The sequence below is a fragment of the Staurois parvus genome, unplaced genomic scaffold (genome assembly GCF_062004578.1).
Source record: "Staurois parvus isolate SC_StPar_1 unplaced genomic scaffold, SC_StPar_1.0 ptg000163l, whole genome shotgun sequence".
NCBI classification, from domain to species: domain Eukaryota; kingdom Metazoa; phylum Chordata; class Amphibia; order Anura; family Ranidae; genus Staurois; species Staurois parvus.
The window spans coordinates 1,420,161-1,445,116 of NW_028317959.1; the positions used below are offsets into that span (position 1 = coordinate 1,420,161).

Below are 24,956 nucleotides of genomic sequence, written 5' to 3' on the forward strand. Positions count from 1 at the left end.
TGGTATACTGAAGGTGGGAGGGAGGCTGGAAAATGCGTCGCTACCTAACAGAGTTAAGCATCCAGCAATTCTACCCAAAAATTCTACCTTCACAAGATTGATTATCAATCACTACCACAACAAATCCTTGCATCAAGGAAGAAGCTTTACTCAAAGCTGTTTGAGAGAAGGTGGTTACTGGATAGTGAAAGGAAGCAAAGTTATAGCAAAGTACATAAGCAAATGTGTAATCTTTAGAAAGACACATAGACCTACAGAAGAACAAAGAATGGCTGATCTACCAGCTGATCGTGTAAACCCATCACCACCATTTCTTTATAGCGGAATGGATTGCTTCGGCCCATTTATCACCAAACAAAACCGCAAGGAGTACAAGAGATACGGACTGATATTTACGTGTCTAAGCTCCAGAGCAATTCACCTGGAAATGTTGGAAGATATGTCAACCGGCGCCTTTATCAACGCCTTAAGATGTTTCATAGCCATTAGAGGTACTGTCAGAGAACTTAGATCTGACCAAGGATCTAATTTTGTTGGAGAAAAGAACGAATTGAACAAGGATGTAAAAGAGATTGATAAAGAAAAAGTAACTGAGTACTTGTTAGAGAAACAGTGTGATTTTCACATGAATGCTCCACATGCAAGCCATACAGGCGGAGTCTGGGAGAGGCAAATCAGAACTGTAAGAAACGTACTAAGTTCTGTTTTGAAAAAGAACGCCGGAAGATTAGATGATGCTTCACTTAGGACACTATTCTATGAAGTAATGTCTATTGTTAACAGTCGTCCACTTACAGCCAACAACATCAACGACCCAACAAGTTTGGAACCTCTAACTCCCAACCATCTACTTCACCTTAAGTCTGATTACATACAGCCACCACCTGGCAACTTCACAAAAGAGGATTTATACGCAAGGAAAAGATGGCGAAGAGTTCAATATCTATCAGAGCAGTTTTGGAATAGATGGAGCAAGGAGTACTTAACTCATCTCATACTAAGAAGTAAATGGCAAACGCCTAGAAGAAATGTTCATGTTGATGACATAGTGTTAGTAAAGGAAGACGATTTACCTAGAAGTCAATGGAAATTGGCCAAAGTCCTAGAAGCTCGAAAGGACGAAGAAGGACTAGTAAGAAGAGTTTTGTTACAAATGGGAGACTCAAAACTGGACAAAAAGGGAAAACGTCTTACAACTCCACTCAAGTTGGAATGTCCAATACAAAAGTTAGTTGTTCTGCTTGAGAGTAACAAAGACACTTGCTTGAGAGTTGAGAAACTGATGGAAAATTCCTCAAATTCATGTTCGATTTCTATTACTGAGAACACAGAATTATAGGTAATTTTGGTGGGAGTGTAGCTGGCCAGCAAAGACCAGTCCTAGGTTGTTAATATGGTTCACATATATCTGTATACCAAACCTGCCAATAACCTCAGTACAGTGTATATGTGCATATGTTAAAGCCAAAAGCAAAATCATTGCTGTAATTTATGTCTTTGATTGTTATATGACATTTGTATATTCATTGTGTTAGCAGAAGCAGAAAAGGAAAATATGCCTTTAAGAGTTAGTTAAAGATGAGCCAATCACAGACAGCCTCACACTGTACAGAGCCTTAACCAAACCCAGCCAGTTTCACATTTATGCCTGTGTAAAACTCCCTGCTAGGATTTTCTAGAGACACATGCTCACCAGACAGAAGAGGAAACAGACAGTTTTAATCAGAAGAGCTTTATGGAGGCAGAGAAGGCCAAATAGGTATTTAATGCACTTGTGTGTTCCTCTATTGTTTGGCAGTGCAGGTGGATCTGTGTGTTGAAACTGTTGTGTTTGTTTTACTTGTAGTTCCACCGAACGAACTTATCGAATATATCGAATTTATAAATCCAAGTGAATTTATCAATCTATCGAATCAACCCAATGTAATACGAATTAAACCATTGTAATATGAAAGAAATAAGCTACTGTATGATAAATGAAACAAGCCATTGTAAGCAGTGTTATATGAAGAAGATTGAAGTTTTAAAGAAGTTAACTAAAGTATTCGGTGTGCTCTTTAAACCTACTGCATCCATAGAGCGGCATTGGAGGAATTACAGAGTAAAGTCAGTCTAATCAAACAAAGAAACAGCAATTGCATAATTTTTCTAATGCCACAGCGCACTAGGCACCAAAGGGTGCTGCGCCTGCCACAGTTAGAAACCCCAATTGGAAACCTGTGATACTTTAAAGAGGTGTTTCCAGTAAGTAAAGAAAGAATTGGACCACATGACCTTCCATGCAAGAGCTGCTGTTACTGTATTTCATCCAGACCAGAAGCAGAGACTATTGAGTAAGTGTCCCTGTGCTCTAGTAATTTAACTGTAGCTGTCGATAGCTTTTTGTGTATATATCTGAATTTTGGTGATGGAATTATCTCTGTCCTCATCTCACATGCACAGTGCCAGATAACTCGGTCTGCGCAACTGTATGTGTGCAGTGGTAACTTTGCAGTACATAATTAGGTTAAACCCTTTATTAAAATAGAGTTTACTGTATATTCAGCTCCTTTTACATTATTTAACTTCTGGTCTGGGATTTTCTAGCTAGTTTTACATATTTAGTCTGGTTGAAAAAAGACAAAAGTTAATCCAGTCCAACCATTAAAAAAAAAAGTTATAATCCTATACCCACAGTTGATCCAGAGGAAGGCAAAAAAAACCCAGCAAAGCATGATCCAATTTTCTCCTGCAGGGAAAAAAATTCCTTCCTGATCCCCCGAGAGGCAATTAGATATTCCCTGGATCAACTTTACCTATAAATGTTAGTATCCAGTTATATTCTGTGTATCTAAGAAAGAATCCAGGCCTTTTTTAAAGCAACCCACTGAGCTTAGTTCAGAGTTCAGTAAACAGTATGGTATAGAGCTATGCCAGGCATCTGAAGGCCTATAGGTAGCTAGAGGCACATTTGCATGGCAGATTAGAAATGATTAAGGAGTAGAAGCAGATTAAATAGGCTGACACTGAGTTCCAGTGTCTCACCACTGATGTTGGTAAAAAGTTGCATCTCAGGTTGATCCAGTGGCGGTTGGAGAATATGTGAGTGATATGTGCTGCAGTGCAAAAGATGGACTTGGCTTTTAATTGCTATAGAAGTAATGAGGAATACTGCCCACACCTGATCATGGAACAGAATGTCAGTCAATTGTCCAATCACTTTTTACGCTTTGTAAAACGGGGGGGGAGGGGGGTTTATAAAAAAATAAAACAACCATCCTTTATCAATGTTTAATCTTTATTTATTCATGGGCATATTTATAAAATAAACACATCACAAAAGCACCATTTTATTTTTAGTTATATGCTCAGTTCTCAAGCTTATAAACATTCTTCATGCACTTGTGTAATGTATAATGTATTTCACCAATATGAGCAAGCAAATATATACAATACATGTCACACAGAGTAATATCGCTGTCCACCCCAGCTATGATAACATACTACATATCCGATAACATGGTACATATCCATCCACAGGGATTGGGCAGAAGACAGAAAGTTAAAGTTCGGATAAACTCAAAATTAATGACATTTGGTTTGCTACCGCCTTGTGTATTATAAACAATTGTTATCTTTTTAGGGTTTTTTTAAGCAAAGTTATTTTCACCTTTTTTTGGTAATAATTTTTAATTAATCTCCTGCAGCCTCTGTACAGATGCTTTTATTCAATGCAAAAATATGATTGGGAGACAAGGACAGCGTTTCGGCCTATAACAGGAAGCTCCTGAACAAGCACCTTCATGGCAGGGTCACCAGATATTATATTAATGAAAGCTTCAGATTTAAACATATAAAAAATAATGTTTTAAATTCCAGTAACAAGTTATAGGAATAGGGTCTACATAGCTCAACTCTGTGCACAATAAATAAACAAACAAACAAATAAATATATGACCATTGCATAGGGCACCGCCCACCCCTTTCACTGCAATGGTCAATTATTTTAATTTGTTATATTCACAATTCATTAATTTAAACAATTCTTCATAACTGAAGAAATAGAGACTAAATTAGGACTAAATATTAAACATGAGCATGCAGATCATTTTAATTTCATTTCAAATTTATTGTCATCATATTTGTTATGTTGGCCCAATTTTTTTTTCCGGAATTTATTTTTTATCTTCAGCATTCATTTCATATATTTGTTGGCCAGGGTGGATTTGAAAAATATTGCCATTTTTCTGGAAGATTGCTATATATTATCAAATCAGATGTATTTTTTCGGACACTAGTCGAACCCACCAAGAGAATGGCACGAACTGATTGGAGAATATCAACTAGCATAATGTGCATCCGAATTAACAAATGGAACGAAATTCGGATCCATTCATTATCTGAATCTGAATTATCAAACTATTTTGAAAATTTAATTTATTTCCCCATGGGTGCCAACTACTGTCGCATCATGCGACGTCATCTGAATAAACAAATGCATTTGCCAATTTAGATATAACTTTTTTTTTTTGATTCATTGACATTCGTTGCTGTGTTCATTCGGAGATTCGTATACATCCAATTGTCTGAAAAGGAAATTTTCTTCCAGAAAACTAATTGGAATTAAACACACATAGGTATGGACAAGACCTCCTACTCTCCAGTTCTCTGGTCTCCTCCTCCCATGCTCGCCTCCAGGACTTCTCCAGGGCATCGCCCATCCTCTGGAACTCCCTACCCCATCCATCAGACTATCACCTACTCTCCTCTCCTTTAGGAGCACACTAAAAACCCACCTCTTCAGGGAAGCCTACCCCGCCCCCTGCTAATTGTCGATCTCCTCCACTCTTCCTACCACTCCATCCCCCACAGCTTTTCCTCTTGTACCACTATCCCCTCCCTCCTAGATTGTAAGCTCCAAGGAGCAGGGCCCTTGAACCCCTTGTGTATCGCACTGTATTGTTATTGTACTGTGTCATGTATTGTCTCCCATTGTAATGTACAGCGCTGAGCAAACTATTGGCGCTTTATAAATACTGAATAATAATAATATACATTGTTCAAAGCTAAATATACAAACCATACCTGGAGTTCATCTTAACTAAGCAATGTATATCAATCTTCTGAACAGCCAAAAGCCACTTCAAGAATGGTTTTAGCATCTTCTGCAAGCTCACTCATTGCAGAATACAGAAATTCAGAACATGTCGCAGCAGACATGCTACCAGCAACAAGACTTAGCACTGGAACCCAACTGATAATAGCTTTACTGGTCATAAATGCAGTGCTATTCCTTCTCCTCACCTCATTCCACACAAGATCATCAGTGATCTCATGTTTGACAAATGGGGACTTCATTAAACTTTTCAAATCATCAGCAGTTTTACCAGACCTTTGTGCCAAATCATCTAAAGATTTATCATCAAGACCAAAACTTTCTACGTATTCTCTAATACGGCTCTTTAAGGTTAAACGCTCATAGTATTGCCCAATCCCAGGGATAATGGAACCTATAATGGCTCCCAATGCGATCAAAGGGACTGCAGTTGTTAGAGCTTGCACTTTCATGCAAATTGCCTCAGAGGAAATGTTAGGCAAGGCACGTAGATAAACGTAACGCTTGTGACTTGGAAGCTGCTCCTCAAACGTTTTCAGCAAAAGAGAGAAATCAAAGTCTTGTGGTTTGAAAGACGATACAAGAAAGACATAAGGGTCTAGACTTACTGCTCTCTTGAGAGAATTACCACAATCCTCCCTGATGGAAAGCAACATGTTTTTTTCATTGAAATGTTTAGGTCTACGAATTCGGCTCTCATGTACGTCCCTGTCAACTTTTGATCTCACAAAGTAGAATTTTTTATTCAAGCTGTGGATACTCTCAGCCAGCATAATGTGATTCTCTTTGAATCTTTCAGATGCCATTATAACGAAAAAGTCATAATGCTGGAAATTGAATTTATTTAAATAATCACTGGCTTTAAAATTAGGGCTTCCAATTCCAGGAAGATCCCAAAAGGTTACACTCTTATACTTAGGATGGCAGTAAGAATTTGCCACCATAGTAGTCTCCACCACACCAGTTTTAGCAGATACCAGTTCTTCATCACCTATACCATGGATGGCATTGATGAAAGTGGATTTTCCTGACCCTGATTCTCCAGTAATTGCTATGTTTAGGGGGATGTTATCCAAGTCATCCAAACATTTCTTGACTTTATCAAAGGCTTCGGCTGGATTTCCTCTACGTAAAGCATCCATTACCTCCTCTCTCAGTTGTTCAGTGGCAGAAGAATCCATATTTTTATTTAGTCTGTACAATCTAGTAAAATAAAGGGAAAGAGGTACATTTTTCATTTTGTTTTGGATACATTCATTCATTGAACAGTTTAGTTTTGTCATATTCGTTTTGTTGAACCAAGTTGCTTCAGAATGCTTTTGGTATCTTCAGCATTCGATTCTTATATTTGTGTATTTGAAAAAAAATAGCAGTTTTTACAGAAGATTGATATATTTTCACTATATTATCGAATCAGAGGGATTTGATTTGGACGGATTCAATATTTTTGGGCACTAGTCCATCCCACCAAGAACAGACATGAGCTGTTTGGACAATATTAACTGGCAACATGTGGATCTGAATTAACCACTTGAGCTCCTGAGAATTTACCCCCCTTCCTGACCAGGCCTTTTTTTGCTGTTTGTTGCTGCACTAATTCAAATGATAATTGCGCAGTCATGCAATGCTGTACCCAAACACAATTTACGTCTTTTTTTCACACAAATAGAGCTTTCTTTTGGTAGTATTTGATCACCTGTGCGCTTTTTATTTTTTGCGCTATAAGCAAAAAAACATGAAAATTTTGAAAAAAAACAATATTTTCTACTTTCAGCTATAAAAAATATATCGTAAACTCAAAGTTAGTCATAAATTTAAGCCAAAATGTATTCTGCTACATGTTTTTGGTAAAAAAATCCCAATAAGTGTATATTGATTGCTTCGTGTGAAAGTTATAGCGTCTACAAACTATGGTATAGATAATTTGAAATTTACACAGCTTTTACTTTCTGACCGCCCATCACATCTCTTGAGGTGCTAAAATACCAGGATAGAACAAACACCCCCAAATGACCCCTTTTCGAAAAAGCAGACACCCTAAGCTATCTGCTGAGAGACATATTGGGGTTTATTTACTAAAGCTGGAGAGTGCAAAATCAGACTCACTTCTGCATAGAAACCAATCAGCCTCCAGGTTTCATTGCCAAAGCTTCATTGAACAAGCTGAGGTTAGAAGCTGATTGGTTCCTATGCAGAAGGGAGTCTGATTTTGGACTCTCCAGCTTTAGTAAATAAACCCCATTGTGTCCATGGAAGATTTATTTTTTTTCGGGAAAATGACAAAAACTTTTTTTTTTGTTTTTTTTTACACAAAATTGTCATTTAAATGATTTATTTCTTGCACAAGCCATGGGTATATGTGGAATTACACCCCAAAATACATTCTGCTCCTTCTACCGAGTATGAGGATACCACATGTGTGACACTTTTTGGGAGCCTAGCCACATACAGGAGCCTGAAATCCAGTGACCACTTTGAAAGCCTGAAGGTGCGTAACTTCTTCATTTCACTTCCCCACTACCTAACACAGTTTTGGAGACCCTGAAATGCCAGGAAAGCACCAAACCCCCCCCAAATGACCCCTTTTTGGAAAGTAGACAGCCCAAGGAATTTGATAAGAAGCATGGTAAGTATTTTACAGATCTCATTTTTTCTCACAAGGTTTTGAAATATGAAAAAGAAAAGAAAAAATATGTTTTTATTTTCTTTTTTCATTTTCCATAAACTTGTGGCAACAAATGAGATCTTCAAAATACTTACCATGCTTCTTATCAAATTCCTTTGGGTGTCTACTTTCCAAAAAGGGATAATTTGGGGGGTTAGGTGCTATTCTGGCATTCCAGGGCCTCCGAAACTGTGATAGGTAGTCAGGAAGTGTAATGAGGAAATAAAGCCCTTTAAAAGCCTGAAGGTGCTTATTGGATTTTGGGGTCCTGTACTTAGCTAGACTGCCAAAAAGTGTCTCATATGTGGTACCCCCATACTCGGGAGAAGTAGCAGAATGTATTTTCGGGAGTAATTCCACATATACATATGGTTTGTGTGAGCAATAAATTATTTCAACGACAATTTTGTGTAATGTTGTTTTTGTTTTGTCATTTTCCAAAAACTTGTGGTAAAAAAATAAATTCTTCTATTGATTCAACATGCCTCTCAGCAAATAGTTTGGGGTGTCTACTTTCCAAAAAGGGGTCATTTTGAGGGGTGGGGGCATTTTATGCCCAGCATTAGAAGTTTATGCCACACATCACTCACTCTTCTAACCACCTGAAGACCAAGCCTTTTCTGACACTTTTTGTTCACATTAAAAAAATCTGTATTTTTGCTAGGAAATTAAAGTGAGCCCCCAAACATTATATATAGAGATGAGCGAATTATTCAAAAATTCGATTCGGCTGATTCGCCGAATTTGAGGAAGAAATTTGATTCGATGCGAATTTATTCGCTACGAATTCAACTTATAAAAAGGCTTTCTAGGCTTCAGAGAGCCTTTAAATTAGTGCAGAACACTGTACCTTTAATTTAAATGCCCTTGGAGATGAGGAAGGAGAAGGAGAAGGATGAGAAGAAGGAGAAGGAGAAGGATGAGAAGAAGGAGAAGGATGAGAAGAAGGAGAAGGAGAAGGATGAGAAGAAGGAGAAGGATGAGAAGAAGGAGAAGGAGAAGGATGAGAAGAAGGAGAAGGATGAGAAGAAGGAGAAGGATGAGAAGAAGGAGAAGGATGAGAAGAAGGAGAAGGAGAAGGATGAGAAGAAGGAGAAGGATGAGAAGAAGGAGAAGGATGAGAAGAAGGAGAAGGATGAGAAGAAGGATGAGAAGAAGGAGAAGGATGAGAAGAAGGATGAGAAGAAGGAGAAGGATGAGAAGAAGAAGGATGAGAAGAAGAAGAAGGATGAGAAGAAGGAGAAGGATGAGAAGAAGAAGAAGGATGAGAAGAAGAAGAAGGATGAGAAGAAGAAGAAGGATGAGAAGAAGGAGAAGGATGAGAAGAAGAAGAAGGATGAGAAGAAGAAGAAGGATGAGAAGAAGGAGAAGGATGAGAAGAAGAAGAAGGATGAGAAGAAGGAGAAGGATGAGAAGAAGGAGAAGGATGAGAAGAAGAAGAAGGATGAGAAGAAGAAGAAGAAGGATGAGAAGGAGAAGGATGAGAAGAAGAAGAAGGATGAGAAGAAGAAGAAGGATGAGAAGAAGGAGAATTCCAAGCCGGCAAAAAGTGTATCTGCAGAGCTCCGCTATTTCTTAGCGGAGCTCTGCAGATACACTTAGCGGAGCTCTGCAGATACACTTAGCGGAGCTCTGCAGATACACTTTTTGCCGGCTTGGAATTCTTCTTATTTTCATCCTACTTCTTCTTCTTCTTCTTCATCCTCATCCTCAGAAGAAGAAGAAGAGGATGAGGATGAAGAGGAAGAAGAAGAAGTAGGATGAAAATAAGAAGAATTCCAAGCCGGCAAAAAGTGTATCTGCAGAGCTCCTCTATTCTGCAGATACACTTTGAGGAGCTCTGCAGATACACTTTTTGCCGGCTTGGAATTCTTCTTATTTTCATCCTACTTCTTCTTCTTCTTCTTCTTCATCCTCATCCTCAGAAGAAGAAGAAGAGGATGAGGATGAAGAAGAAGAAGAAGAAGTAGGATGAAAATAAGAAGAATTCCAAGCCGGCAAAAAGTGTATCTGCAGAGCTCCGCTAAGTGTATCTGCAGAGCTCTGCTATTTCTGACAGTTCTCTGACATTCACTGACATTCAGAGAACTGTCAGAAATAGAGGAGCTCTGCAGATACACTTTTTGCCGGCTTGGAATTCTTCTTATTTTCATCCTACTTCTTCTTCTTCTTCATCCTCATCCTCATCCTCTTCTTCTACTTCCGAGGATGAGGATGAAGAAGAAGAAGAAGTAGGATGAAAATAAGAAGAATTCCAAACCGGCAAAAAGTGTATCTGCAGAGCTCCTCTAAGTGTATCTGCAGAATAGAGGAGCTCTGCAGATACACTTTTTGCCGGCTTGGAATTCTTCTTATTTTCATCCTACTTCTTCTTCTTCTTTTTCTTCATCCTCATCCTCAGAAGAAGAAGAAGAGGATGAGGATGAGGATGAAGAAGAAGAAGAAGAAGTAGGATGAAAAGAAGAATGAAAAGAAGAAGAAGAAGAATGAAAAGAAGAATGAGAAGAATGAAAAGATTCTTCTTCTTCTTCTTTTCATTCTTCTTTTCATTCTTCTTCTTCTTTTCATTCTTCTTCTTCTTCTTTTCATTCTTCTTTTCATTCTTCTCATTCTTCTTTTCATTCTTCTTCTTCTTTTCATTCTTCTTTTCATTCTTCTCATTCTTCTTTTCATTCTTCTTTTCATTCTTCTTCTCATTCTTCTTTTCATTCATTCTTCTTCTTTTCATTCTTCTTTTCATTCTTCTCATTCTTCTTTTCATTCTTCTCATTCTTCTTCTCATTCTTCTCATTCTTCTTCTTCTTTTCATTCTTCTCATTCTTCTTTTCATTCTTCTTTTCATTCTTCTTCTCATTCTTCTTCTTCTTTTCATTCTTCTTTTCATTCTTCTTCTCATTCTTCTTTTCATGAAGAAGAATGAGAAGAATGAAAAGAAGAATGAAAAGAAGAAGAAGAATAATGAAAAGAAGAATGAGAAGAAGAATGAAAAGAAGAATGAGAAGAATGAAAAGAAGAATGAGAAGAATGAAAAGAAGAAGAAGAAGAATGAAAAGAAGAAGAAGAAGAATGAAAAGAAGAATGAGAAGAATGAAAAGAAGAATGAAAAGAAGAAGAAGAATGAAAAGAAGAATGAGAAGAAGAATGAAAAGAAGAATGAGAAGAAGAATGAGAAGAATGAAAAGAAGAATGAGAAGAATGAAAAGAAGAATGAAAAGAAGAAGAAGAATGAAAAGAAGAATGAAAAGAAGAAGAAGAAGAATCTTTTCATTCTTCTCATTCTTCTTTTCATTCTTCTTCTTCTTCTTTTCATTCTTCTTCTTCTTTTCATTCTTCTCATTCTTCTTCTCATTCTTCTTTTCATTCTTCTTCTCATTCTTCTTTTCATTCTTCTTCTTCTTTTCATTCTTCTTTTCATTCTTCTCATTCTTCTTTTCATTCTTCTTCTCGTTCTTCTTTTCATGAAGAAGAAAAGAAGAATGAGAAGAATGAAAAGAAGAATGAAAAGAAGAAGAAGAATGAAAAGAAGAATGAGAAGAAGAATGAAAAGAAGAATGAAAAGAAGAATGAGAAGAATGAAAAGAAGAATGAAAAGAAGAAGTATTCCAGTACAGCAGAGTATCTGCAGAGAGCTCCGCTATTTCTGACAGTTCTCTGACAGTTCCAGCGGTTGACAGCGGTTGAAACATTGTATCTATTTATTTCTGAATAAAAACATCTGTATCGTAAATGGAAACAAATAGATACAATGTTTCAACCGCTGTACATGTGAAGGAATTGTCAGAGAACTGTCAGAAATAGCGGAGCTCTCTGCAGGGACACTTTTGCCGGCTGATCGGGAAAAATCCGATTCGCGCACCCGAATTATGCAAATATTCGGATTCGACGCGAATCGAATTTTTCCTGAAATTCGAAACGAATTCCACTTCGCCTGGTTCGATTCGCTCATCTCTAATTATATATTTTCTTAGAGCAGACACCCTAGTAAATAAAATGGTGGGTGGTGCAATTTTTTATCTCACATATTACTTACACAGCGATTTTTCAAACGCAATTTTTTTTTTAATGCACAAAAACACAATATATTGGCCAATTATTTATTATGATATAAAAGATGACGCTATGCTGAGTAAATAGATACCAAACATGACATGTTTTAAAATTACGCATGCCCCGTGCAATGGCGACAAACTGCATAAGTTTTATCTATAGGCAATGCTTTAAAAGCCTTTACAAGCTACCATTTTAGATTTACAGAGGAGGTCTAGAGCTATAATTACTGCCCTTGATCTGACATTCATGGCGATACCTCACATGCATGGTGCAATCGCTGTTTCCATACTGGCACAGGGTCAACGCTCATGACCGCAGGTGTGCGCAGATGGGCGAGGGTCCTTTTTTTTTTTTTTTTTTCTTTTTTTTTTTTTCTGATTTATTTAATTATTTTTACACTGTCCCTTTTTTTTTTAATCATTTTTAATGCTATCTCAGGGAGGGGGGGGGGGCATTTTCTCCAGCTGCTTGTAAAGGCAATTCTGCAGCTAATTAACCACTAGGAATGCTTTTACATGAAAGCCCATTGCCGGCTGAAAAAAAATGATACCAGGATGATGCCTGCAGCTGCAGGCATCACCCTGGTATAACCATTCAAAGTCCAGTGATGTACCAGTACGTCGCTGGTCCTTGTTGGGTGTATATGCTATGTTCTTTTTTTCTTTATGCAGCCTGTGGGCTGAATAAAAAAAAAGAGAAGAAATCTCTGCCAGAAAAAGTGTGTGGTATGCCCACCATTAGAAACCTCCCTGCATCCACCCACTTTTAATGGTGGGCACACATGAAATGTGACAACAAATATAAAATATATATGCCAAAGCATAGGGGCCATCCACCCACTGGCCACCCCAGGCCCCCATGCTTTGGCATATATTCTCTTTTTTTTAACTGCGGCTGAAAAGTTTCATCCGTCAGCACTGCACACACCTCCTTATGTCTATTTTGAAAACAAGACCCTGTTGCTGTCAGAATAAACATGTCAGTGCTGCAGTTTGACATTCCTGCAAAGAAATCAACAATGGTTAACAATAAAACATAAACTCAATAAAAAAACTTTATAATTGAAATATCTCTGCAAGGAAAAGTGTGTGGTGGTATGCCCACCATTAGAAACCTCCCTGCATCCACCCACTTCTAATGGTGGGCACACATGAAATGTGCCAACAAATATAAAATATACATGCCGAAGCATAGGGGTTATCCACCCACTGGCCACCTCAGGCCCCCATGCTTTGGCATATATTCTCTTTTTTTAACTGCGGATGAAAAATCTCATCCGTCAGCACTGCACACACCTACTTATGTCTATTCTGAAAGCAAGACCCTGTTGCTGTCAGAATAAACATGTCAGTGCTGCAGTTTGACATTCCTGCAAAGAAATCAACAATGGTTAACAATAAAACATAAACTCAATAAAACAACTTTATAACTGAAATATCTCTGCAAGGAAAAGTGTGTGGTGGTATACCCACCATTAGAAACCTCCCTGCATCCACCCACTTCTAATGGTGGGCACACATGAAATGTGCCAACAAATATAAAATATATATGCCGAAGCATAGGGGTTATCCACCCACTGGCCACCTCAGGCCCCCATGCTTTGGCATATATTCTCTTTTTTTAACTGCGGATGAAAAATCTCATCCGTCAGCACTGCACACACCTACTTATGTCTATTCTGAAAGCAAGACCCTGTTGCTGTCAGAATAAACATGTCAGTGCTGCAGTTTGACATTCCTGCAAAGAAATCAACAATGGTTAACAATAAAACATAAACTCAATAAAACAACTTTATAATTGAAATATCTCTGCAAGGAAAAGTGTGTGGTGGTATGCCCACCATTAGAAACCTCCCTGCATCCACCCACTTCTAATGGTGGGCACACATGAAATGTGCCAACAAATATAAAATATATATGCCGAAGCATATGGGTTATCCACCCACTGGCCACCTCAGGCCCCCATGCTTTGGCATATATTCTCTTTTTTTAACTGCGGATGAAAAATTCTCATCCGTCAGCACTGCACACACCTACGTATGTCTATTCTGAAAGCAAGACTCTGTTGCTGTCAGAATAGACAGGTCAGTGCTGAAGTTTGACATTCCTGCAAAGAAATCAACAATGGTTAACAATAAAACATAAACTCAATAGAAAAACTTTATAATTGAAATATCTCTGCAAGGAAAAGTGTGTGGTGGTATGCCCACCATTAGAAACCTCCCTGCATCAACCCACTTCTAATGGTGGGCACACATGAAATGTGAAAACAAATATAAAATATATATGCTGAAGCATAGGGGCCATCCACCCACTGGCCACCCCAGGCCCCCATGCTTTGCCATATATTCTCTTTTTTCTAACTGCGGATGAAAAATCTCATCCAACAGTGCTGCCCACGCTGACTTATGTCTTTTCTGAGAACAAGTTCCTGTTGCTGTCAGAATAAACAGATCAGTGCTGCAGCTGAAAGCATTCCTGCAAACAGAAATGGTTAACAATAAAACAGTAACAATAAAACAATAAAAGTAGAAAAATCACAAAAATGACAACAACAAAAAAAACTATAGCTATTTTTGGTTTTTACATTTTTTTATTTTTTGGGGGGGATTTGTATTTTTAAATTTTTTTTTTCTTTTACTTTTTTTTTCAAACTTTAAACATTTTTAAAACAGCTGGTAGGGTCTCTCCAAATGCGATAGCCAGTTTCCTGACTACCTAACATCTTTCGAGACCCTGTGTAAATGTGCCCTGATCTGTGCCGTGCTGTACCCTATACTAATAGTCAACTAGTGTATGGTAGAGGCGGAAGCAGGGCTTGACGCAGAGGCCAGGTTGGCCAGGACAGGAGGGACAACAATAGCGGCTGTCACGCCTAATTCAACGTTTGCTGCAGACACAACATCTTTTTTGGGGTCTTCTTTGGGTTGGGGTACCAGGAATGGTATCGGGAAAATGTCTCTCATGCAGACGGCTAACTGCATCTGGGATAGGGGTTTGGGGCACAGCACCTTCTGGATACAAAAGGGCCCTGTTGATCTCTAACTGGAAATTTAGGTATGATCCACTATGTCCAGTTGCTTTATAGAGAACAAAAGCGTTATATACAGCCAATTGAAATAAATAAACAGACACTTTTATGTACCAGCGTCTGGCTTTTCGGGAAACTAAGTACGGCTTCATCATCTGGTCGTTGAAGTCCACCCCTCCCATGTTAAGGTTATAATCGTGGACACAGAGGGGCTTCTCAACAACACCACCTGCCGTGGTAATTTGGACGGTTGTATCTGCGTGAATGGAAGACAGGAGGTAAACATCCCGTTTGTCCTTCCACTTCACTGCGAGCAATTCTTCATTTCTCAAGCAGGCTTTTTCCCCCTTTTTAAGACGGGTATTTACAAGCCGTTGGAGGAAGCCCCGGCGATTAGATCGCACAGTGCCACATGCGCAAATTCCCAGATTGAACAAATGTCTAAATAGTGGCACGCTTGAATAAAAATTGTCCACGTATAAGTGGTACCCCATATGGAAAAAGGATGACGCCAAGTCCCAAACTATCTTGCCACTGCTCCCCATGTAGTCTGGGCATCCGGGGGGCTCCAAATGACTATCTTTTCCCTCGTAAATCCGAAACTTACATGTATAGCCTGTTGCCCTCTCACAGGTCTTATACATCTTGATCCCATATCTGGCACGCTTGCTGGGGAGATATTGTTTGATTAGAAGGCGGCCAGAATATTGAATGAGGGACACATCGATGCAGATGTTTTTATGGGGAGTATACACATCTGCAAATTTTTGGTTGTGATTTACGAGCAGCCGAATTTTTTGGAGCCGGTCAAATTCAGGGTCACCCCGAGGACGACTGAGTGTGTTGTCATAGAAGTGCATAAAACGCATTATCGTCTCATATCTATGCCTGGCCATGGCAGCAGAGAACACGAACATGTGAACAAGCGGGTCTGTGGACCAATACAACCGCAACTGATTTTTATTATTAATGCCCATGTTGAGGGTTAGGCCCAAAAAAACTTTAAATTCGGAAACTGTAATGGGTTTCCATGCGAATGGTCTGGCAAGGTATGAATTTGGGTTGGCGGCGATATATTGTCGTGCATATAAATTGCTTTGATCCACAATCAATGCATAAAGATCTGTGAAAAACAGCTCAAAAAAATCAAGGGGAGTATTTAAATTTGCTGTTTCCACCTGAATTCCGGGTTGGGCAGTGAATGGGGGGAGTAAGTCTGCTTCAGAATTTGTGGGCTGCCAATCAGGATTTGCAAGCACATCTGGAAGGATACTAGGAGCTCTACGGGCCTGTCTGCGAATTCTTGGTGGCCGCGGAACACTACTTGCTCGCCACCGCACCAGCTTGTACTGCACTTATGGGACTCGCCACGTCACCAAGTGATACTGCAGTGCTGGTATGTATACGACCAGGATGTACTAGGCCGCTGGTGCTCGCCAGTTCACCAAAAGGTAGTGCGGCACTAGTACTGGCACTCTGCTGCATAGGAGAGTCATCATGCATTTGTACCACCTCCTCAACCTGGGAATGGTATTGGGTGCACCTGATCTTAGCAGGGACCTCTTCCTCGTCATCTGAGCTATCTGTCAGAGTGCCGCTGCTGTCTATAGGTTCGTATTCTGAGCCTGATTCTGCCAGTGAGTCTTCCCCTTCGCTCTCACTTGACATGCTCAGAATCCTATAGGCCTCTTCACTAGAGTACCTTTGCTTGGACATTTTGGCCACTAAATTTACAGGTGCCTAGTGCGACTCACGGGAAAAAGAGCGCTAGGCTGTCAGGGACTGCTTGAACCGCTACAAAAAAATTACCGACAAGTGCTAACAGAGATCAGGCCTGATTCTGTGAACACTGCGGTTTTGTGTGTAAGATGTATCAAGTGACAGTTATCTACTGACACTGCACTTGCTGGGGGAGAAGGGGGGGGGGGGCATAGGGGCTAAACGCAGGTGCTGGCAGGTGTCTGGGCTGATCCCGCTAACGCTGCGTTTTTGGGGATACTATAGTAATATGAACGCTGGTATAGCGCTGATCTGATCAAAGACATTGATCCAATCAGACACTATACTAGCAATGGAGGTTTAGCATGCAAGTAAGCGTGTTCCTGGCAATCAAGGGGTCAAATGTGATTACTTGTGTACTAGCGGCAAACTGGCGCTATCTGGGAGGGGCGCTAACACTATCGGAAGTCACCAGTGACACTAATACAGTGATCAGTAAAAATCTGTTCACTGTAATCAATGACACTGGTGACAGGGCAGTGAAGGGGTTAACTGGGGGGGGGCAATCAAGGGGTTAAATGGGATTACTGGTGTACTGGCGGGCAAACTGGCGCTATCTGAGAGGTGCGCTAACACTAATGGAAGTCACCAGCAACACTGATACAGTGATCAGTAAAAATCTGTTCACTGATCAATGACACTGGTGACAGGGCAGTAATGGGGTCAACTCGGGGGGGGGGGATCAAGGGATTAGACGGGATTACTGGTGTATTATCGGGCAATCTGGCGCTATCTGGGAGGGGCGCAAACACTATCGGAAGTCACCAGCGACACTGATACAGTGATCAGTAAAAATCGCTTCACTGATATGTGACACTGGTGACAGGGCAGTGAAGGGGTTAACTGGGGGGGGGGAGAGATTAAGGGGTTAAACGGGATTATTGGTGTACTGGCGAGCAAACTGGCACTATCTGGGAGGGGCACTAACACTATCGGAAGTCGCCAGCGACACTGATACAGTGATCAGTAAAAATCGCTTCACTGATCAGTGACACTGGTGACAGGGCAGTGAAGGGGTTAACTGGGGGGGGGGCATCAGGGGGTTAAATGTGACCTAGGTGTGTTCTAACTGTAAATGTGTAGTGTTTTACTCACGTTTACTGTGTCTTCTTCTCTGTCTGGAACGGAATGTGTCCAGGCAGAGAAGAATGACATCATATCCTGTCCTGTGTAAATGTCAACACAGGACAGGATAGGACAGGGACCGATCATCTGATTTCAGCCAGACATTACTGGCTGAAATCTAATGATTGATCCCTCCGGGATCGAATGGTGTCACCCGCGGGTTGGCGGGAGTGCGCGCGCTCCCTGCCCGCGAAAACGTTGGGAGCGCGGAGTACGTTTTAAAACGTGCTTTTGCGCCCCAGTGCCGCCCTGCACACGTATATATACAGTGGCAGGGTGGCAAGTAGTTAATGATTGGAATGAAATTCAGATCCATTCATTATTCAAATCCAAATTATGCAACAAGTTCGAAAAATTGAATTAATTTCCCCATGGGCCTGAACTACAGTACTATTACATCATGTGACAATACTTTAATGGAACGAATGCATTCATTAATTTCATTATATTTTTGTTTTGGATTCCTTGACATTCGTTACTATACACATTCAGAGATTTGTATACATTCGAAAACAAAACAAAACGCACATGTCTACTATTTATCAATGACATGATGACATTATTGACATCATTCAATTCAATGACATGATTCAACAAACAGTTGCCCAGTTTTGGGCCAAGATTGAATTTCACACTATTTTCTTCCAACATTTGATGCTTAAAAAATTGCGTTACCTGTGTTTGTCGACAACATTTCTTGGGAGAAGAGTTTTACTGTACTTTTTATTCTATGTATTACTCAGTGTTAATATACTATTTATCATTTAGTAAATGTAGGTCTGATCTGACATATACCCAAAAATTGCTCATTTTACTCTTTGCACAATATTCAACAATATTCAGGGTATTCCCTGGTTTAGGGTGGGTTCATTTGTCATTTTAAAATCTTCAAATGTGTTGAAATACAATGGTTCCAAGCAGGTGCTGTACAACCTTGCTAGATCTGTATATATCTCCAAGGACCGAATATACATGGAATGATAACCTGAACATAGTGCACTGGATTGGCTTCAGCTCAGTTCTCCACCCATAGAGGAACCCCACCCAATGCATTTTGCCCATGTAGGGATTAATTATAGAGGCCTCTATGATTTAAGTGGAGTCCCACCCAAAATTGGACCACATTTGGTACCTTTTGGGGGGGGAGCAGGTACCTAGTTTTTGCCCCCCCCCCTCCTTCCCCCCTCAGCCCTCTGGATTTACATTTCACAGTTCTCATAAGACTGCGGCTCATTTACAAAGCGCAGCGAGATTGGTGCATGCACAGTGGGAAACCAGCTGTGAAATCTCAAGGCTTCACTGATGGTTTCCCTTAGTCAAGATGGAGACACTAGCACCCGACAGCCGCCTGAAGAATCGGCTTTGGGTGAGGACACCGCTGGATCCCTGGACAGTGCTCTAATATTCAAAGTCAGCAGCTACAATATTTGTACCTGCTGAGTTTTAATTTTTGAGAGGGGGGACCCTCACATGGGCGAAATGCACTGGGAGTTCTACGGGTGGAAAACTGAGCTGAAGCCAATTCTTATCATGCTTTATAAATTTAGTTTAACAGTTTGCAGATCTTGTTTGCAATCAGGCATCTTTTGAAAATTGTCTTGTATTATGGTCTGTCACAAGAGAACAGCATACTCACCAAGTTAGGGCTTTTTTTCAGTGGGAACGTGGGGGAATGCAGTTATGGCACCTCCAGCACTGAATGTATGTAATGGCAAGGAGTGCTGGAAAGTCTATTGATGCTGGCTGCTGGGGGATCTATTGTTTCTGGTTGGATCTCTTGATGAGGGAAGAGTCTATTATTGCTGAAGGGTGAATTGTTGCTGGGAGGGGTTTGTTTTTGCTAGCTGCTGGGAGATCTGTTGTTGCTTATGGGGGTATGTTGTTGTTGTTGGAGTGGGTCTATTGTTGCTGGGGATTCTTTTGTTGCTGGCAGCAGGGTATCTTACTGCTTTACGTTTTCTTTAGTAAATTCCATACAAATTGCTTAACACCACAAAATGATACTTGGTTCTGTATTCACTAAAAGGGGTGGTACTGGTAGGTGGGTAGGCAGTGGAACCAAAGGATGATGCTCGAAGGTAGGTAGGGAATGGAGACAAGCGGTGACTCGGAGAGGGGGAGTTCCTGCACCGATTCTGGAAAAGAAGCCCTGTGAATAGACATTATTGGGTCAGAGATTCAAGTAACCACATATAACCTACATTAATTTATACAAGCAACTAATCTGTATAAAAATATTTTTTTTAAAATGTACGCTTCAGTCAATGTTTTTCAAGTGCCACACATTGTCAAGGAAAGAGACAAGATGCGTTGGTTGTAACATCTTTCTAAACTTTTGAAATAAAATCTAATTTGGGCTCTAGCACCTTGGTTTGGTGCTTCAGTTTTCAGATCCAGATAGAAAGTGTGCCTAGATGGGTCCCCAGTTGTAGCCCATGTCCCCAAATGTAGCCCTGCATGGCGGCACCATTAAGGTTCAGTATCTGCTCAGTCTCAGCAAAGCATTTAAGATGCTATATTCCCCTCACTTTGTCCTTCACTGATGCTTGATTGGACAACATACAGTAGCTGGGAGAGGAGAGAGGGGAAAAAGCTGAAATGTTGAATGTGGATGTTGAGACCCTAGTGTCACCCTGGACCCACCTGAACCAAGGCAGAAGAAAGAGCAGCATCCCAATCCTGAAAGTACAGCTCAAGCACATAGTCAGTGCAGGGGCACAGCAGGGGTAGGCAAAATAATCATAGAGCCTAGAACCTGTGTGTACTGCTTCCTCTTCTGTGCTGCCTGTTCTCCATCATCTACAACCATCTCTGTAGTGCCTGTCCTCACCATTAACTGCCCCTCTTGTACTCCCAGTCCACAACATCAGTTGAACCCCCCCCACCCCTTTGTACTGTCTGTCCCCACCATAAACTGCCTCCCTCTGTGATGTCTGACCTCATCATCAATGTCCCCCTTCTGTGCTGCAAGTCCTCATTGTGGCAGGCGCAGCACTTGTAGTGCCTTGTGCGCTGTGGCATTAGAAAAATTATGCAATTGCTGTTTCTTTTGTTTGATTGGATTGACTTTACTCTGTAATTCCTCCAATGCCGCTCTATGGATGCAGTAGGTTTAAAGAGCACACCAAATACTTTAGTTAACTTCTTTAATAACTTCAATCTTCTTCATATAACACTGCTTACAATGGCTTGTTTCATTTATCTTACAGTAGTTTAATTCAGTGGATTATATTAACTTATTTTGTTCTGTATATTTTGATTACTCTACAGTGACTTGATTCGTATTTACTTTACACTGGGTTGATTCGATAGCTTATCTCGATAGATTATTTCGTTGGCTTATGTCGTTAGATTATTTCGGTGGAACTATTTGGCCTTCTCTGCCTCCATAGAGCTTCTCTGACTGGAACTTGTCAGTTTCCTCTTCTGTCTGGTGAGCAAGTGAACCTAGAAAATCCTAGCAGGGAGTTTTACACAGGCAGAAATGTGAAACTGGCTGGGATTGGTTAAGGATCTGTACAGTGTGAGGCTGGATATGATTGGCTCACCTATATGCTAACTCTTAAAGGCATATTTTCCTTTTCTGCTTCTGCTAACACAATGAATATATAAATGTCATATAACATTCAAAGACATAAATTACAGCAATGATTTTGCTTTTGGCCTTAACATGTGCACATATACACTGTACTGAGGTTATTGGCAGGTTTCGTATACACATATATGTGAACCATATTAGCAACCTAGGACCGGTCTTAGCTGGCCAGCTACACTCATCATCAAGCAGCCCCTCTCTTCTTACCCAACTGCCCCTCTCAATTTTACTCCTGTTTCCACCATCACTTGCCCCCCCTGTGGTTTTTACTGCCTGTTCCCACCATCATCAGCTGCCCCCTGATTTGTACTGCCTGTCTCCATCATTAACTGCCCGCTCTTTGCTGTTTGGTCCCCACCATCAACTTTCCCTCTCTGTGCTGCCTGTCCCCACTATCAAATACCCTCCTCTGTGCTGCATGTTCCTACCATCAAGCATCCATTCTGTCCCTACCATGAACTGCCCTTCCCCTTGTACTCAATGTTCCTACTATCACCTGCCCCCCCCCCCTTTGTACTGTCTGTCCCCACCATCAACTGCCCCCTTTGTCCCCACCATCAACTGCCCCTCTGTGTTGTCTGGTCCCCACCATCAACTTCCCCCCCTCTGTGCTACCTTTCCCCACCATCAACTGCTCTCCCAACTATACTGGTTCCTCCAACCATCAACTGCCCTTTCTGTATTGCCAATCCCCACCATCAACTACCCAAACCCCCCCTTCCCAGTACTGTTTTTCTCCACCATCAGCATTCCCCTACCTCTTTTTACCTCCCACTGACACAGGGACATTTACCCTGCACACTGTTGACAGGGCATTTCTTCTCCACTATTAGCAGTATTTTGTGGGTACCAGGACTGTGGCATATGTGTGCAGTGTATACTGGAAATAGACACAGGTTTTGTTTCATCATCTTCTTTTAAGCCACTCCAATTTCTACATGCAATTATAACATACCCAACATTCCCTGTGGAATGCTATGCACACCTCGGAACCTATTTCTCTATTCTATCCCAGGGTGCCCTGGTTCTCTCATTATTCTACTGCCTTGACTTTTTAACTGTGAATCCAGGCAGATTCTTATAGGCAGTGACGTATCCTCCATGTGTGCAATCTGGGAGGGGGATGGAGCCCACATTGCTTTTTACGCTCCATCAATCCAATAACACCATCCTGCCTGTTCTTTTGCCATGCCTGTCATTTACTTCTGCAGCTCAAAGGACAATCATTCTGTCTGTCGCTGTCTATGCTGCCACTGCACATGCCCTCTGATGGGGGATGAGTGCAATCAACAAAACGCTGATCATGTGCAGTAGTAGCAAGGAACGGCTCTGCTGTGATTAAGCTTGCTTGGAATGCTTGTGGCCTGAGCTGCCTGAATATACACCCAACATCCAGCTGGAAAAAGAACAGAACAATGAGGTTACTAGAAGAAGAACAAATCACTCCACAGGGTGGACTTGGAAACCAATTTGATCTTGTTTATGTATGGAGGATGATTTTTCTGCCTGTAAACAGCTGCATCACTACTGGGAACCTAGGGAATATGTAGTTCCATTCAGGCAGAGGAGGAAGAGGTGAGTATCGGATGTAGAGGTGATCAGTGTTGAATCAGTTTTTTCCATACATTGCATTGAAGATTGATTATTCTTCATGGACAAATACTGTACACCATGAAGAAGAAAGAGGAACAGAGAAAGAAAGAGAGAAATAAAAGAGGGAGAGAGAGGGAAAGAAATAGAATAAGAATAGAGGGAGAGAGAGGGAACGAGGGAAAGAAAAGAGGGAGAGAGAGGGAAAGAAAAGAGAGAAAGAAAAGAGGGATAGAGAGGGAAAGTATAGAGAGAAAGAAAAGAGGGAGTGAGAGGGACAGAGAGAGGGAAATAAAGAGAGAAAGAAAAGAGGGAGAGAGAGGGAAAGAATAGAGAGAAAGAAAAGAGGGAGTGAGAAGGAAAGAGAGAGAGAAAGAAAAGAGGGAGAGAGAGGGAAAGAAATAGAATAAGAATAGAGGGAGAGAGAGGGAACGAGGGAAAGAAAAGAGGGAGAGAAAGGGGAAGAAAGAGAGAAAGAAAAGAGGGAGAGAGAGGGAAAAACAGAGAGAAAGAAAAGAGGGGGAGAGAGGGAAAGAAAAGAGAGAATGAAAAGAGGAATACAGGGGGAAAAAATAGAGAGAAAGAAAAGAGTGAGTGAGAGGGAAAGAGAGAGGGAAATACAGAGAGAAAGAAAAGAGGGGGAGAGAGGGAAAGAAAAGAGGGAGTGAGAGGGAAAGAAAGAGAGAAAGAAAAGAGGGAGAAAGAAAGAAAGAAAGAAAGAAAGAAAAGAGGGAGTGAGAGGGAAAGAAAAGAGAGAGGAAAAGAGAGAAAGAAAAGAGGGAGAGGGAAAGAAAAGAGAGAAGGAAAAGAGGGAGAGGGAAAGAGAGAGAGAGAGAGAAAGAAAAGAGGGAGAAAGAGGCAAAGAAAGAGAGAAAGAAAAGAGGGAGGGAGAGTGAAAGAAAAGAGGGAGAGGGAGGGAAAGAAAAGAGGGAGAGAGAGGGAAAGAAAAGAAGGAGAGAGAGGGAAAGAAAGAGAAAGAAAAGAGGGAGAGAGAGGGAAAGAGAAGGAAAGAAAAGAGGGAAAGAAAGAGAGAAAGGAAAGAGATAGAAAGAAAAGTGAGAAAGATAAGGGAGAGAGGCAAAGAAAAAAGAGAAAGAAAAGATGGAGAGAGAGAAAGAAAAAAGAGAAAGAAAAGATGGAGAGAGAGGGAAAGAAAAGAGAGAAAGAAAGGAGGGAGAGAGAGTGAAAGAAAGAGAGGAAGAAAAGAGGGAAAGAAAAGAGGGAGAGAGAGGGAAAGAAAAGAGGGGGAAAGAGAAGGAAAGGAGAGGAAAGGAAAGGAAAGAGGCATTTATATGTCTTTTCATAAGTAAATTAAGAATTCTTCGATATAGAATGATTTGCTGTAATATACAACATGCAGATTGTCTCATATTGTAATAAACCCACAACCTCTTGTAATCCATACAACTACATAGCAGCAGGATGAAGAGGCATTACCTTTTAGAAGCTCTTCTGACACATTGATATTCTTCTTCCCTGTTAAGAAAGCAAAGAAAAAAAAAGATTTTCAAGTTTAATCAGATAAATAAAGGAAAGGTGAAGTTAGAATGTCATGTATAGATTGACATATGATGGACTGAAGGTAATCCACCTCTGTGCTCTGTGGCATGGTAAAGCAGTCTTACCATTTCAGAGTTCCACTGTCAGATATCCTTTCTGTTCCTGTAGGCAGAAAATTGTGAATGTGTGAATCTGCAGCATTTCCTTCCTTTATATTATCGGAAAGTGAAACTGAAAGCATCTTTACAGAGAAAAAATATTCTGATTTCCAGGAACCCTATTCCATAAACACACTGTGACCTACAGTGATGGATCTGAGACTCTGAAGTAGTAAACAGAGCTTCTGAAAACTTTTCTTTAAGAAAAGACTTTGCAGAAAAGTGAAAAACCTAAAATGGTACATTTATCTTCATGCACAAAGGGGTCTTGTATAACACATTTGCCTAGCCAGTCATCCAGCAAATATGCATGTATATTCATTCTGTGCAAATGGGCAGTAGTAACATGTAGCAATATGGCCGCTAGAT

The 24,956-nt window shown here is 40.5% G+C and overlaps 1 protein-coding gene across 1 annotated transcript; it reads right to left on the minus strand.

Annotated features, from left to right (window-relative positions):
* Nucleotides 1-3,259: 3,259 nt before the first annotated feature.
* On the minus strand, nt 3,260-24,669 carry LOC149462992 (interferon-inducible GTPase 5-like). The gene is made up of 4 exons (XM_089676056.1): nt 24,555-24,669; nt 24,367-24,405; nt 19,381-19,893; nt 3,260-6,298 (listed from the first exon to the last, which is right to left on the minus strand). Exon 4 carries the CDS (start codon nt 6,274-6,276, stop codon nt 5,095-5,097), a length of 1,182 nt encoding a protein of 393 aa, XP_089532182.1. The 5' UTR covers nt 6,277-6,298; nt 19,381-19,893; nt 24,367-24,405; nt 24,555-24,669; the 3' UTR covers nt 3,260-5,094.
* Nucleotides 24,670-24,956: the final 287 nt, after the last annotated feature.